Here is a 17846-nt window from a genome sequence, read left to right as displayed (position 1 = left end):
CTGTGTGGAAATTTAATGAGATTTCTGTAGCAAAATTTATTACAAAAGATAGCAGATTTATTATATTAATTCATCTCTAGTGAGCACATGAAGTTTGGTGATTGTAAGCATAAAGTATCTTGTGTATTTGTTTGTCTCTTTACACTAGCATTAACTGTAGTCTATTAGGTACTCATTCAGTTTACAAACAAGGTTGAGAAGGTGAAGTTGCATAAAAGAGTAAGCAACATAAATCAAATGGGTGTTTGTGACTTATGATGGAAGTGATGATAGTCGTTGCTGTTTCTCTGCGTAAGAAAGATACTAATAAATCCCAGATTCTGTACAGAATTGAGGTACCGCGTTAATGCGTTATGCGTTAAATGTTTGATGTTAAGCATGTAAATGAGAAAAAACTTAGAAATGGTTTGGAATTATCCGTGAAGTCTGTTGGAAGTCGTTAAGTGCTCTCATTCTCAAATACTGGATGAATAAAGTCTGAATTTTCCTCAAAGCAATTGCACTGTTTCTAACTGTAATACTTATTGTGTTGAACTTTTAACATAAGAGTATTCCTTTTATGAGTTGATTATGATAGCATTTTAAATTCTTAAATTAGATCAATAATTATTTGAAAAACTGAAAGTCAGATATTTGTTGCCCCAGGAAGCTGTTACATATGCAATTGGCAAATGGTACTGGGTTTTAGGATAGTCTATTAGCAGTATAGATGTAATTTGAAGCTCAGGGATATCCAGTGGTGTGTGGTGAAAACAGAGACATATAGATGAAACTTGCGTTGTGTTAGCTGTAAAAATGCCTGTCATGTCAGCCCATACCAAATTTAAGGTATTTCTTTTAAATTTATCTCTGCCGTGCTACATATTTTATTCCAAATTCAGTCTGTTCCTTGATAAATCCATCATATCCTTTAAGACTGCTTACAATCAAAATGGTTAATATGCATATTGTTTGGAGTAATAAAGATTAAATGGAGAGTTAACAATGCAGCAGCTGTGTCATTCTGACTCTGACTGACTCTGGGTTGGGGAGGGGGGGCTACTTACTATGTTCAATAAAGCTCTTAACGTTCGTTGTTCTTGTATTTCAGATTACAGGAAGATCCTCCCACTGGTGTAAGTGGAGCTCCAACTGACAATAATATATTGATCTGGAATGCTGTTATATTTGGGTAAGTTTGTTCAGTTAATGAAGACCAGTCACCGTAAACTTTTCCTTTTTTAAAATTAGAATGTGTTTCTAAGGATAAACTGATGAACATCGAAATTTTAGTGCACTCAGTATGCTGTCAAGTTAAATTTAAACCTGTCCAAGGGCTAGGGAACCATAATGTGTACGTGTCTCAGTTTTAAACACTGAGATGTTGTGCACTTCAGCTAAGCAGTGTGTTTGATTAAAATCTGTCATTTTGATATTACACTGTTGTTGATACTGGTGAGGAGGAGGAGGAGGAGGAGGAGGAGGAGGCAGTTCCCAGTCTGAATGTATTTACTAGATAGAATAGCCTCCATAAGACAGCCTTCCAGATGGGTTTTTAGCACATGTTTTCAGTCAGTTGGCTGTGTTTGAACAAGAGACACCATCCAGGATATGGCTAACATATTTCCAATCATATCGAGAAAATTACTAAGATGGCTAACCGGCAGCCCTCCCAAAATCTTGAGAGGCAGTGTCTCACTATTTTCCACATTATTTCTTTTTGTTTTAATATTGTGTAGGTGACATATTGTCAGTCAGTTTTTAGCAAGAGGAATAGATTGCTCAGTTCTCACTTTTGTGTGTGGTGGTAACTTTCTGTTGTTTGCAGTCAGTAGCATGAAAGGTCTTTTAGAATTCTTCTTATTTGTGCACGATTTTGCAATGTCTTGTTCTTCTTCCAGTCTTAATAACAAAACTTGTCACATACAGCGGATGATGATAAAGTGGAGACTGCTGCCAGTTTCAACTTATTGTACTTTCATCATACCAGTCTAATTTTTAATACACTGGTAAGGTTTGTGAGCCTATTGTCTGGTCCAAGGCCTTCTGCTCCTGGCTTACCTGTGGGTGGATGTTTCAGCAAGACCAGTATGTCATATAATCTTACTGTAATAAATGAGCTGGGGATGTGGTTAAACGCGAGTCTCACACTTGGGAGGAGTGATGTCGAAATCTCATTCCAGCTATCCACATTCAGGTTTACTGTGGATTTTCCTGCATCAGTGAAGGATAATGCTGAGATGGTTCCTTTCAGTTCCACTTTTAACTGATACTGACCACTTAGTCATTAGGAAGTATGCCTGAAAATGTCAAAGCATTACAGATTACAATCATAAATACATTATGATCTTGGACCCACATTAACATCCTTTTTTTATGTTGTGCAGTGAGCTTTTTTTGTCTTTACCACATCACAGAAATACTAATATTGTTGTTTGTTCTCAGTATAATAAAATTTCATAACCAAGGAGACCATTGGGGATTAGTGCAAGGCATGATCTATCTTCTGGCAATAGATAAGAATCAAATCATATTCTTATCCTATCAATGGACGCTTTTAGGGCCATTCCACCAAAAGTGAAACTAGACTCATAAAAAAACTTTTAATCCTTAACTGCTGCATGTAAAGTTGTTGCAAAAGAGTTCAAAGTTGTCTACTCTGTATAAAATACACATGAAAACACCGTAATTTCTTTGTAATTGGTGATGCAAATCCAGGTATCTGCTGGTAAGAAGGCAAGCTCTTGAATAACAGTTTCAGAAGGAAAGTTTTCTACAGTATGTTCCAGTCAATTTTGTGCATTTTTGTTTGTAAAAATTCTGTAGTGCTTTTATTACTAACAGGTAAAATTTCATTGTTGAGCTCTAATGAAAACGTGCATTTTAACGCAACCAAAAATGTAAATTTTACTGTCCCATCCTGTCACAATAAAACAAATAAGTTCGTATTAATGGAAAATATTAAAGACATTGTTGATGCAAATATGATTTGCAAGTACAAAACAAATGGGGAAACTTTCAAATCAATTTTTTGTAACTTTGTCCCATCACAGCTTAAAAGATTGTTTGAAGAAACTCTGAGAAAGGTTAATTATTCCCTAATTTTAATCAGCTTCAAGTTACTATTTTCATAAATTTAAAAACTTTTATAAACGAAAGAAGTTAAAAAATTCTCTCTTAATAATTGATATTCGTTAGGTTGTGTGTCATTTTTAAAATAGTTCTTCAATGAAGAATAAACCCTAGTGTGGTTAAAGTGATAACATTCAATATAATATTAAAGTTATATATCATGCTAGTGAGTTTGTGGGAAAGGCATTGCTGAAGGAGCTGGTGGTGTTTTCACATGAATGGTATGGCATACAGTTTTGGGTGGAAAATATCAGGCTGTAAACACAGTGTCCTTTTATGAGGTTGTCTAAAATAGAGAAAGAAAATCAAGTTTGGCAACATTTAGTTCTAAGGATAAAGCTGAACTTCACTCCTTATTTGATGCAGATTTTCATGAAATTCATACAGTATCTGATTACACAATAATTTAGAAAGCATTCCATTGCCAAAAATGATTTTGTGTTCAACTTTGTTTTAAGGAAAATTACAACAGTGATTCCTGATCACACTGTAAATCATGAAGTCAGGTGTCAAATAGGTGAATAAAAGAAAGAAATTCGTATGGTTTCCTTTGTTGTTGGTTAATTTGCAGCCAAAAAGTCAATTAAGCAGTATGTAGGATGACTTTTAATGCTGTGTGTTAATGAACAAGAAGTGACCTCCTTTAGAAACAACGCTGCAGACAGTAAATGTGCTTTTGAAGCTGACAATACTGCTGGGGCACTGTCTGATATTCTTCAAATTTGTGACAGTTTTTCATTCTCTGGCTTGGACATTAATGTTGTTTCATACGCGGGCATATTTTCATTAAAATTTAAAATTTTCATACATCTTAGTGATTGAAACCAATATTTTCAAGATAAAACAGACTAAAATGAATTTTATCTGTTGATAAATTTATCTCAGTGTGAGACAAGTTGGTCAGTACCTTCACAAAAAATGTTTACAGCTATGTATGGAACCATGAGTGTACCCAAGAATGTGCCTGTTTGTCCAAAACAAATAGACAACTGTGAATGTCTTTCTTCAGGGCCCCAAAAATATGGAAACCACATGGGGACGTAATGGAGGATTTGTAAGGGTGTCCCAGTGAAACTTCTGCAACATACTCAAAACAAATTTGGGAACATGTGGGCCTAAATAGCAAAACTTGTCTGCTATTTTTAGTCTCCCACTGTCTTTTCTAATCCCCTCACCATTGCATGACTTAGGCTACACTCCATTACCTTTGTTTACTTTCTTTGATCCCTTTAGGAGGCTCACAACTATTTCGTTAATACATGCATTGCGAGCATGAGGCCCAAAGCTATTGCAGCACCTACTTCATTTCTTATGCTACAATATCCCATCTCTGACTATCCTTTCTTCTCTTTCTTTCTGCTGGTGGCAGCCTTTGATGTTGACCTGGCTATTTCCATAGGTTCTGCTTTCCTTTGTTGACATCTTCATTCATTTTCCTTGCATCATTTTTTGGCTAAGTAATTTTGGTCTCTTTTCTGAGTTTGACAACCATTTTGAAAATTTTTTCTGTAGTTTGGACCAACTGGCTCAGAACACTAATTAGCGCTTACCGCCTACAATGTTGTTGACACTCTGCACACAATAACTGCACAGACTCACATGTGTACTTAAAAGACAATGCAGTAGCCAATCCAACATGGTGGGGTCATTTTGTACCTTTGCTTTAGAGCTCCCTGACAACACAAGGATCACACTTCTGATGCTTGAACCTCTAGGTCCCTATGCTTGCCAAGGTGTAGATGTCTGTCACCCTGGGACATCCCTTCCCCATCCCCCCCCCCCCCCCCCCCCGCCCCCCTCCCCCAAATGAGGCTTCAGCATCTTTTCCCTTCCATGCTACATGTCTATCCTCTTGCTGTTCTTTTCCTCTCCCTTGGGGAACATGGGTGGACTGTTTTTGGAAATGTATTCTGCAGTTTCAGTAGTCAATATTGGAATACTGTCCATTGTTTTTCATTCCTTTTTTTTTCTTTCTTCATTCATCTTCTTCTATCCTTCTTCCACTTAGGTGTTTGAGGCTCCTCTTTTTCTTCTTCCTCTCTGTGTGCTCCTGAAGGCCAGCTCGCCCATGTGACACATAACAGGTGACTGGGTAATGTGTAATTCCCAGCCCCGGGTTGACAGATGGGGTTTGCGTGTACCCCCTGGTACAGGCCAGGCCAGGGAGGGGTGATTGCCTGAGCTGCTACCTTCCCAAATTGCCGATTGGTCCCTCTGTCAGGTGTTCGGGATGTGTGACCTGAGGTGTGAACAATCACCTAAGGTGGGTGCGCCCCCCTTCTGAAGGCGGCCACCAGTTCGAAGGGGTGCACCACTGGAGATGCTGGCAAATATGGGGATTTTCTTGCAACGAGCCAATGATCTTCAGTCACCGGCTACAAAATGTAAATATAAATGGAAGAGGCTAATGATTGAAAGACCCTTCCAGCTGCACAACAGTTCCTCGTGGTTTCATGTACTGAAGACTGTCAGTCTTTTGCCACGGTAAATCCATTTATTATTCAGAAAGGTGTTGATGCAGTTGCTGGCAGTGTGAAATCTTGCACTCGTTTATGCAGTAGCACTTTGCTTTTATAGACTAGTTCTGATTCTCGAGCACAACTACTGCTTGTAGCTTGGCTCCTCCATGGCTATCCTGTCTGTGTCGAGGCCCATTGAATGCTGAAGTCTTCCTGTGATGTTATTTACACTAGGCTGCTTGATAGTCTGACCGAGGCAGAAATCCAAATGTAACTTTCTGATGAGGGTGTCATTGCAGTCCATCGGGTGATGAAAAAAGTTGATGGCTCCTTAGTGTCCACATGCATTCTTTTTCTCACTTTTGGTATAGAGTGCATCTTCCATCAAAGATCAAAGCAGGTTATGAAATTATCACGGTCGGACCGTATATTCCGAACCCAATGCGCTGCTACCAATGTCATTGTTACAGCCACACTCGAGAATCCTGCCGACACCCAGCCAAATTTGTAGACACCCAACCAAATTTGTAACCTGTCATAGGGATGCTCACAAGTGCAATTGTCTGCCTCCGCCTACCCACTGCATGACCTGAAATGGCAACCATGCTGCCGCTTCCCGCGATTGTCCCATAAGTGGGCTGTACAGGAGATCTGGGTGAAGGAAAAAGTGCCTTATTTGGTCGCTCGCAAGTTGTTGGCTAGTTGGAAGCCCTGCGTTCTACCTTCTGGCACCTACAATACTGTTCTTGCTACACCTCACTCCATGGAGGACGTGACTACGCAGATATGCAACCTCAAATTTAGCATCACACTTGTGAAATTGCCGAGCATCATGGTAGTGTCCCCATCTCCTCCTCCAGTTGTGGAATGCGCCACCAGACTTTGGCCTTATGGGGCAAAGTCACCTGCTACACAACTGGCAGCCCAGAAAGGACAGAAGTAATGCTCCCGTGAAGACTTCCTATGCCTCTCCAGCCAGCCAACATCTGAGTCTTCCTCTGCCAACCAGAAAGGCTCTAAGAAGCCAAAAAATGCCCCCTCGCTGACTTGCAGATCCTCTTTGATGATGGTGTCGCCACGTGATACCCTCGCCCACCTGATCTCCATGTCACTGGTGCGCACCACTAACAGTTTTTCTGCCCTGGACTCCACAGGCACCGACAGAAGAATGCTGGCGCTTCTGTAGACCTTATGGAGCAGGATCCTCCTGCCTCTGTGCCCTGTAGCAGCGAGTATTCAAAGGCTGGCATTCGGCAGCCTCCCCTTCATTTTTTCCTTGTCATGATTCTCTTCCAATGGAACATTTACAATCTTTGATCCAACAAAGAGAATTTACGGCTGCTCTTAGATTTGCAGCGTCCACTTGTTCTTTACCTTCAGGAAATAAAATTGCATCCTCATGGCGGCTTTGAGCTCCCGCATTTTTCACGGCCTGTTTTGACCTTCCCTCTGAGGATGAGGATGGCATTCCATCTCATGAGGGAGTCATGCTGCTCCATACGAGATGATGTTCATAGTCAACCCATCTCCCTGACTACCCACCTCCAAGCTGTTGCAGTTTGGCTTTTCCTTCCTCACTTGACCTTTTTCCTTTGTACTGTTTACATCCCTCCGTCATTCATTGTCACCAGGGCAGACTTACTCCAGCTTATTGGGCAGCTACCTAACCCCTTCCTGCTGCTTTGTGACTTTAATGTGTGCCATCCCCTTTGGGGTTCTCCCAGAACCTGTCAAGAGAGGTGCCCTCTTGGCTGATCTTCTCAATCATGTTAACCTCTTCTGCCTTAACACAGGAGCAGCCAGGTTCCTTTCAGACTCCACAGACGCCTATTCCCATTTGGACCTATCCTCTGCACTGCCCAGCTTGCCCATCATCTCAAGTGGTCTGTTCTGACACATACTTGAGTGACCATTTCCTGTGTGCTATCTGTTTGCTGACACCTATCCCACCTACGTGAACACCCACTCTTTCATTCATTGAAACTACAAAATTCCTGATGCTCTTGCTTGATAGGAAACTTCCTTTGTCCTCCCACGTATCTTACCTGGCAGCCCGCTGTATACAGTCCCTCAATGCCCTATGTGTACTCAGTGGTACTTCCTGGAGAGCAGATCAAACTACCCTCCTCCATTTGTACCAGACCCTTGTCCATTCGAAACTAGACTATGGGTGCTTTGTTTGTGCGTCTATTACATCTGTCCCTCTTATGCCCTCTCAATACTATGCACCATTGTGGCATCCGTTTGGCCACTGGCGCCTTTTACACAAGCCCGATTGAGCGTCTGTACGCCTAAGCTGCCGAGCTACTCCTGCGACTTTCTGCTCGGCAGATACGCAAGCCATTTGTCTGCCATGCATGGCCACTCATCCTATGCTTCCTTCTTTGATGACTCCTTTGATCTCCAGTATGGGGTGTGTACCTCTTCTCTGTTACCTCCTGGAGTTCACTTTTGGCTCTTTCTCCAGCAGATAAACTTCACTCTACCTGCCACTTTCCCAGTGTGTGTGAACCCTTCACTACCTTGGCTTCGTGCAGCAGCCCATCGCCTTCAGTTTCCCTTCACATTAGTACCTTTGTGTACACTGATGGCTCTTGCACTGACTGTGGTGTCAGGTGTGCCTTTATCAGTGGCGCCAATGTTTTTTGGTTGTGGCTTCTGGAACACTGCTCAGTTTATAGCAGAGCTCTTCAACCTGTATCAGGCTATGCAGTACATCTGGCGACACAGGCTTCTCAGTTGCGTCATCTGCTGAGATTCTCTTAGTGCCCTTCAAAGCCTCTGTGTACTGTACACCATCCATCCCTTAGTGCAGTGGGTGCAGGAAAGCTGTCGCTTGCTCACTCTTCATGGACCAATGTGATGATTATGTGGGTTCCTGGTCACGTTGGTCTGACAGGAAGTGAGGCCACTGACGCTGCTGCCAAGGCTTAAACAGGAGAACAACAGGAAGATGAATTGGGAGAAGGTTACTCCAGGGATCCTGGAGGTGCCAGATCACCCCACAGAGATAGATTCTGAGCCAATGTTCATTCATGTTGCCTTGTCTGCACTAGTGACATACAGTGGTACTGGGATATGACTGGTCTTCCTGATCCCTTCATACCTAATCAGAACAATGGCACTGTAACGAAAGTATAATGGATACTGCCATCTTGTGCTAGAACTGCAGCAACTTATTTCCCATTATTTTGTAGTCTGTATTGCCCTCCAAGAAACCCACTTCAGTAATGACCCCCCTCCCCCCCCCCACCCCCATCCCCACCCCTCCCGCCCAGCGGGTCTGGGGGTTAGATGGTCCCCTGTAGGGTTTGACCTCCATTTTTCAAAATTTTCCCGAAGAGTGAGCCTATTGGGGAAGGACCCCGTACATGGTGCATAGTGTCCATCATGTGCTGAGACCTCTCACATCCTTCGTCGATGTGGATCTGCACTTCCACCCATTCTCTAGCTGTTGGGCGAGGTGACCCTCTTGGGTGCATTTTCCTTCATCCTTTGTGCAGTATCTGTTTCTGTGCTGTCGATGATGAGGGACTTATTAGCTCGTTTGCACCTGATATCCAGCACGGTAGCCAGTCTGTTCTGGTGGAGCTGCCATGTACCCTGTTGGTTGTGGCCCCCTGACCACACAGGAATCATTCTGCTGATGCCTGCGCCATTAACTCCCCACGTATGCCAAGGAGGAGATGCCCGTCGGGCCCTTGGTCGGAGTGGGTGGTATCAGGGTGGATGACACGTGGCTAAGCGTAGTACATCATCTCTTGCTGGTTGTCAAACATCAGCAGGCTCAATTCAATTCACAGAAGTGCATAAAAAAGAAAATTTGATTACAATAAACTTAAGATGGCATTAAGGAATGATAAATGTGGATCAGTACACAAAGCAACTGATGTGAATGATCAACATTTTGCTGTCCGCACGTCTCGTACAAATTTATTTGTTTGGCAGCTGCACTGCTAATTCAGGTTACTTGGCTTGTCGCCAGCCACTTGTCACCTTTCCGTTGAAGACAAGCTTCAAACACATTGACCTTTTGCGCGCTTTAATTTTTCTGGAAATCCTCTATTTTGCCGTATCGTTCCACAAACTCGAATTTTCTTTTCAAGTAACTTCTCTGCAAGTCCTACACTGTTACAATAAATATCCATGTAGAGGTGATACCACTTTCCATAAGGAGGTGTCAATAGTTCCATCACATTTTTTGCTAAAGGTTGTCCAGGGCCGGAATATTTCTTGAATGAGGAAATGTATCCTGTACTCGAATCGCACAGCATCTGAATGATTATGCCATATTCTGCAATTTTCGATGGATTGTAAACTTTAAAATTTAACTGTCCACGTCACGGTATCATTCCTTCATCAATTGAGATGTTTTGACTTAGATTAAACGTTTCTTTAAACTTTTTGAAAAAATAATCAATTATGAATTGCACTTTCAAAAACCAGTTGGAATTTTCCAGTTTATTATTGTTGTCAGAAAAATATAAAAATGATATTTGTCTGAATCTGCTGCAGGACATCATTTTGTGAAATATCGGTGTGTCTATCAATGGATTCGTTGACCAATTATCCTCAATCCTTGCTTTTATACAGTTCCCATAAGGGTAGCAAGCCCAAACCATTTTATAAGTTCGGGTCCCGTAACGTCAACAATTTGGCATTTTTGTATCCAGGTTCCTTCTATTGCAATTTTGACTGTAATACTTCTTGGTTTCGTTGCTAATATATTCAAATAGTTCAAACCCAGTATATAATTCTAAGATATCCACGATGCTCTGTGTATCTTTAGGAAATATGTGTGGACCCGGAGATCGTTCAAATTAATTATTGGTCCTCAGTAAATTGTAATCTGTCCTCTTCGTCTGATTCATCCGAATCAGTTGGCAATCATGGCGTTCGCCGAATTCTTCTTGGATGTATTTCACTATCTTCCAACGATTCTTCTTCACTTTCAGTTTTTTGATATGGGTCAATCCAAATGAAATGGTCCAATAAAAATTAAGTTGGTTGCTTGACCAATTTTATATATTTTAAATTTTTTATATGTGATTACCATATAATTGAGAGGTTCAAAACAATTTTTTAAAAAAATTACCTTTCACCTTTACTGAATATCGGCCATTTTCATTTGTAAGCGCACAATGATGATCCAGTTTAGAGACATTAGCAAAAATATGAATATCTCTTCACTGGGTTAAGTTACAACATTGCAATTGACATGACTGTTTTTAGGAAATTGTCCTCTACAATATTGTCTATTATACAAAATACCCTAAATTCAGAAATGAGTCAAAATGATCTCCAAAAGTTTGGTATCCAAATTTTCAAAAATCCACTTTTTAGGCCCAAAAATAATAAACAAGGAGTGATTTATGAGAGTCTTTTTTTTTCCCCTATAGTTAGATATCATACACTACTAGCCTCATATAAAGCAAGAACACTTACAAATGTTTCCTTAATTATTTATGAATTTTTGAAATTTGAAAATTTTCAAATTTTGTTAAGTTTGGGGTTAGCTATCTCAGGTGGGACTGAATATAAAAATATGATTTTTTGCACAATTTGTACACCTATATGATAGAAATGTACTGTAAAAATTTAAACATTCATATCTGACTGTGAACAAAAATATGAATTTTTGAAAATGAGGAGATAATTCACATTACTCTACAACAGATATTATGGCTATTGCCTATTCATGTGTGATATCGGCGGGAAATAATCAATTATTATTGAAGTAAGGCACTGAATTATATACAAAAAGTGGAAACATTACTGAAATTAACATTTATATTATTTTGACATACGTAAAATAAATATTTTCAATTAACATCCTTAGAGGTGCGACTGTTCCTAAGCCTGGTGGTGAATGTTAAGAACAATTATTTCTTCAGACAACTTCTGTGATATTGAATAAGACCTCCCAGTTGCTGTGGTAAGTTCAAGCACTGAAAGTTTCCGTAAAACATTTTTTATTGGTGTCCAGACTTTGTCACTGGTAGATTTTTTGAACGACGTTCTTGGGCCAGCAGGGTGGTAAAAATGCACAGAAACATCATTGTTTTCCAAACTTATTCTTTCAACCTCTGCAAGCCACCACTGTCAGTCATACACACATGCCACTATGTCATTCAGCATTAAAGACAGAGATGTAATTTTACTTACACAATGATCCTCACAAATTTCGGTTTCTGATGTTACATAGCGTTGAACTAAGTTTTCTGCAATGCCAAGGAATTAGTGGAAATGCCTTGTTCCTTTTATTGATATACAATTTTCAAAACTGGTTTGACGTGTTGTTTTCATATGCAGAACCACTTCTTCTTTCTTGATCAGAAAATAGGTAATGCTTCAATATTATCCTCGCAAAAGACATAAATCTACATCCACATCCGTACTCTGCAAGCCACCTGACGGTGTGTGGCAGAGGATACCTTGAGTACTTCTATCGGTTCTCCCTTCTATTCCAGTCTCATATTGTTCGTGGAAAGAAAGATTGTCGGTATGCCTCTGTGTGGGCTCTAATATCTCTGATTTTATCCTCATGGTCTCTTTGCGATATATACGTAGGAGGGAGCAATATACTACTTGACTCCTGGGTGAAGGTATGTTCTTGAAACTTCAACAAAAGCCTGTACTGAGCTACTGAGCGTCTCTCTTGCAGAGTCTTCCACTTGAGTTTATCTATCATCTCCGTAACGCTTTTGCGATTACTAAATGATCCTGTAACGAAGCGCACTGCTCTCCATTGGATCTTCTCTATCTCTTCTATCAACCCTATCTGGTACAGATCCCACACTGGTGAGCAATATTCAAGCAGTGGGTGAACAAGTGTACTGTAACCTACTTCTTTTGTTTTCGGATTGCATTTCCTTAGGACTCGTCCAATGAATCTGTCTGGCACCTGCTTTACCGACGATCAACTTTATATGATCATTCCATTTTAAATCACTCCTAATGCCTACTCCCAGATAATTTATGGAATTAACTGCTTCCAGTTGCTGACCTGTTATATTGTAGCTAAATGATAAAGGCTCTTTCTTTCTATATATTCGCAGCACATTACACTTGTCTACATTGAGATTCAATTGCCATTCCCTGCATCATGCGTCAATTCGTTGTAGATCCTCCTGCATTACAGTACAATTTTCCATTGTTACAACCTCTTGATATACTACAGCATCATCCACAAAAAGCCTCAGTGAACTTCCGATGTTATCCACAAGGTCATTTATGTATATTGTGAATAGCAACGGTACTACAACACTCCCCTGTGGCACACCTGAAATCACTCTTACTTTGGAAGACTTCTCTCCATTGAGAATGACATGCTGCGTTCTGTTATCTAGGAACTCTTCAATCCAGTCATACAATTGGTCTGATAGTCCTTATGCTCTTACTTCGTTCATTAAACGACTGTGGGGAACTGTATCGAATGCCTTGCGGAAGTCAAGAAACACTGCATCTACCTTTTTTAATGTTTCTATTTACAGCTGAAATCATCGATGCAGTAACTGCTTTATATATTTCTGCTTACCAATGCTGTAACCTCTATATGATCTCTGATTCCCTGTTCTGCATTAACCATTTCAAATAGTTGTGGTCTGTTTCTTACCAGAAGGTCTAATATATCATCACCACGAGTCAGTTCTCTGTTTAACTGCTCAAGGTAGTTTTCAGATAATGCACTTAAAAAAATTTCGCTTGCTTCTTTGTCCCTGCCACCCATCATAAACGATTGAGTCTCCCACTCTGTATCTGGTAAATTAAAATCTCCACCCATAACTATAACATGGTCCGGAAATCTACTTGAGATATTTTCCAAATTTTCCTTTAGGTATTCTGCCACATCATCTGCCGAGCCAGGGGGCCTATAGAGACATCCAATTACCATGTTTGAGCCTGTTTTAACCATGAACTTCACCCAAATTATTTCACGTTTCAGATCTCCGTCAATTTCCTTAGATACTATCGCACTTCTTATGGCTATAAACACGCCTCCCCCTTCACTGTCCAGCCTGTCTGTGCAGTATACATTCCAATCTGAGTTTAGAATTTTATTACTGTTTACATCTTGTTTTAGCCAACTTTCCATCCCTAGTATTATGTGGGCATTGTGGCTGTTTATTAATGAGAGCAGTTCTGGGACCTTTCTTTAGACACTCCTGCAGTTTACTATTACCACATTAATATTGTCATTCCCTGTTGCATTTTGCCTACTGCTACCTTGTCGCGTATCAGGATGCGTCTTGTCGGGCCTAGGGAGGGAATTCTCTAACCTAAAAAACCCACAAGTGCACTCCACACGTACTCTGCTACCCTTGTAACCGCTTCCTGCATGTAGTGCACGCCTGACCTATTCAGGGGGACCCTACATTTCTCCACCCGATAGCGGAGGTCGAGAAATTTGCACCCCGGATCTCCGCAGAATCGTGTTGAGCCTCTGGTTTAAGCCTTCCACTCGACTCCAAACCAGAGGACCGCGATCGGTTCTGGGAACGATACTACAAATAGTTAGCTCAGATTCCACACCGCGAGCGAGGCTTTCCGCCTTCACCAACTCCGCCAACCGCCTGTATGAACTGAGGATGACCTCTGAACCCAGATGGCAGGAGTCATTGGTGCCGACATGAGCAACAATTTGCAGTCAGGTGCACCCAGTGCTCTCTATCGCCGCCGGCAGGGCCTCCTCCACATCTCAGATGAGGCCCCCCCCCGGCAAGCAGACAGAGTGAACACTGGCCTTCTTCCCCGACCTTTCCGCTATTTCCCTAAGGGGCTCAATCACCCACCTAACATTGGAGCTCCCAATCACTTCATAAACACCCCCCCTTGTGCCTGCTCGGATCTTGCTATCTTGCTGCAGGAGTGGTCACATGTCCACTCACAGGCAGAGCGGGCGATGGCACATGGCCAGCCTCCACATTGACCCTCCACCTAGTGTAACGTGAACGCCGTTGAACCCTTCACTCCCTTTGGGGAGAGGTGGCCCAACCGCGCCCGGTACCCACGAAGATGTCTAGACAGTAGGGACCGTGGGTGAAGCATATAACACCTGGGGTGTACCATGCGACACACCAGACTCCCCACTGCTACTACTCTCAGGGGCAGCAGCCTGAAGATGGCTGACCGTGGCCATCAGCATGTTCAGCTGTTCGCAAACAGTTCCTCCTGCGTCCGTATACAGCAGTCACACATGCTATCCATCCTAAGAAATCAACAGTTTACTGTAGAGAGGTAAGTAATCAACTTTTAACTAGACTGCTAATTCACTAAAGGCGGCTGATAGCTGACTAAACTGTGCTTACTTGTTGGAAACAATGAAAATAAGCACTAACTGTCTCTGGACTGTATTCAAAAGAAACACGAAATCTACGGAACACTATTACTAGTACTCGAAACTTAAAGCTTCCTAAAAGCAAAAACACATGGAAAAAGAAGCAACAAGTAAGAAAAATACAGTTAATACTTAATTTTACGTAGCTTGCTGCACAGGAGATGTGAAGCAGACAGCAGTGTCCTGTACTGTGAGAATTTGGTCTGTGGTTGGTCTTTGTAGGTTGGCTTTACTTACTTTATGTTTTGTTGTACTTCCTACTCCATCACATGCATTTGTACCACGGCAAGATGCAAAAAAGTTCTGTGCAGCCTCCAACCCAAAGTCTACTTTTGTGGTTGCACAGATTTGAAAAATTCTTTTTGTCCTTATACTGACGACCAGTTCTATCTGAAAAGTGTATCAGCTTCTCAACCTTGGGAAAATTTTCTTTTGTGTAATTTATTACGTACTTTTGAAACACATGTACAGCCAAAGTGTTGTGCTCAAAGTAGTTGCTTAGAATGAAAGTTGAAGAACTGCAAACTTCATCTTTCTCATTTTTAAAGTAGAGAATAAATGGATGCACTGTTGACTGTTAATTGACCTATGGTACCCTTGTATTGCATCCTGAATCACAAATGTAAAATTTTCTGCAAAATCAACTAGCACTATGCATTTAGTTTCATGAAGTTTTGCTTTTTTGTCCTTCAAAAACTAACTTTAGATTTTAGAAACATAGTGGTGACTTTTGAGTTTTTGTAAGTTATCTATTAAAGATTCCAAGTACTCTTCCTGAGATTTAACCACTGTTATCATTTCTGCCCTGTCAGTTGTGACCCACTGTTTGAAGTTAATACTGTCTGGCATGAGGATCCAGCCAAAATACACCACTTAGGGCGAAGGTCACAAAATTTTGACCTTCCAATTTTGCTTCAGGATGAGAATTTTTGAAAGCTACATAAAGTTCATTTAAATTTGACAGCACTAGTTGTTTCTGCATTGTTACTTTAACTCCATTTATAACAACTCTTTTGCTGTCTTTGCAACCTGGGCACATTCTAGTGTTTTCATCATCGTCAGAAAACTGCTGGATCTTTTTAATTGTGTCTTCACTTATATGTACTCCTTTCTTCTTTCCTAAATATGGAAGAATGCCTTGCTTCTTCACTAATTTTTGGGTTTGTTTAGCCCTGAATTGAATTTATGAACTATTTTTTCTCTTGACCATGAGTCAGGGAGCAAACTTAAAATTTTAACTTTTTCCTCTTTAGATGTCACTCAACATTTAATTTTTAATTTCTCTATTAAGCTCAAATATTCAGTGTCAGATGATGCTGGTGGTAGGTTTTCTTCTTCTTTAGAAATAATGTTGGTATCTGTATTATTAAAGCATGATTCCTAGTATTTTCTAATTTTGTCTGAAATTTGTTGTACCTTATTTTCAATAGCTGCTTTTCTTTTTCTGCTACTTAATTTTATTATTTTCGAAGCAGGGGATAAGTCTAACTTAGAACAAGCAAAATCCAATATGCTAACAGTTTCCTCATTAGGAATATAAACGACATTAACAAGGTTACATGATTCTGGCCCTGGATTCACAACAAATATTTTTGAGTAACAATTTGGGCACAGAGAATTTCCAGGAATCACATTATGTTTCACGTGGGAAGCTGTTTCACTCTCATGTAACAAGGACAAGTGTTAAAGTTTTATTTATCTCAAACCTTTAGTAATAGGCTTTTTATGAACTTTAAGTGGATCACAGCACTTTCTTCCAAAGATGTGGTTGTACTTCAGAATATATTTCTTCTCATGATACTCAAACACCAATGTTACAGAAGAACTTACTCGAAATTTAAATAAAGTTTGTCTAACTTCATCAAAGTCATTGACATTTTTCAAGTTTTTTGAAACTGAACCGTAAACTGTCTTGTGACACACTTGACTAGCTATCTGTCCAACAGAGCACTATTCATCCATGTTATTGCATTCCAGTTAATCTCTCAAAATTAATTACAAATTACACACAGAATAAAGCACATAACACATTCTACACTCTTGATGAAATATGTACATCAACTCTTAACAGAGGTTTCAGAATAAACTGACTACAACAATGCCAAACCCAACAAAATGTACTTGTTTATTGACAATAAACCTAAACATAAATGGCATTTTTATTACCATAGAACAAAAGTGAAAGCTCCTATTGTTTAATATTGCATTATTAAAAATAAATAAACTAAATGAATACTGGGTGACAGTGTTAACTAAATATGTGTCACAATTAAATTTTATTACAATGAAACAATAAACCATTTAAATAAGCAACTGCCGTAAGATCAGTTGTAAAGTAATGTGAATTATCTCCTCATTTTCAAAAATTCATATCTTTGTTCAGTCAGATATTAATGTTGAAATTTGTACTGTACATTGCTGTCATATAGGTGTACAAACTGTGCAAAAATCATATTTTTATATTCAGTCCCACCTGAGATAACTAACCCCAAACTTAACAAAAAATGAAAATTTTCAAATTTCAAAAATTCATAAATAATTAAGGAAACATTTGTAAGTGTTCTTGCTCTATATGAGGCTAGTAGTGAATGATATCTAAGTATAGGAAAAAAAGACTCTCATAAATCACTCCTTGTTTGTTATTTTTGGGCCTAAAAAGTGGATTTTTGAAAATTTGGATACCAAACTTTCGGAGATCATTTTCACTGGTTATTTCTGAATGTAGGGTATTTTGTATAATAGACAATGTTGTAGTGGACACTTTCCTAAAAACAGTCATGTCAATTGCAATGTTGTAACTTAACCCAGTGCAGAGATATTCATATTTTTGCTAATGTCTCTAAACTGGATCATCATTGCGCGCTTACAAATGAAAATGGCCGCTATTCAGTAAAGGTGAAACGTAAATTAAAAAAAAAAAAAAAAAAAAAAACTGTTTT

At 40.0% G+C, this 17846-nt stretch overlaps 1 protein-coding gene across 2 annotated transcripts in view; it reads left to right on the top strand.

Annotated features, from left to right (window-relative positions):
- The window catches only part of LOC126248787 (ubiquitin-conjugating enzyme E2-17 kDa), an 89570-nt gene that overhangs the window by 17872 nt on the left and 53852 nt on the right, over nucleotides 1-17846 (top strand). For both annotated transcript variants that reach the window (XM_049950166.1, XM_049950168.1), the window contains exon 2: nucleotides 1091-1171. In XM_049950166.1, coding sequence (XP_049806123.1) covers nucleotides 1091-1171 — 81 coding nt within the window. The remainder of the gene's footprint in view (nucleotides 1-1090; nucleotides 1172-17846) is intronic.

This window comes from Schistocerca nitens, chromosome 3 (assembly GCF_023898315.1).
Source record: "Schistocerca nitens isolate TAMUIC-IGC-003100 chromosome 3, iqSchNite1.1, whole genome shotgun sequence".
NCBI lineage: Eukaryota > Metazoa > Arthropoda > Insecta > Orthoptera > Acrididae > Schistocerca > Schistocerca nitens.
The sequence above is the reverse complement of the archived record's forward strand: the minus strand, read 5'-3'. Positions and strand labels throughout refer to the sequence as shown.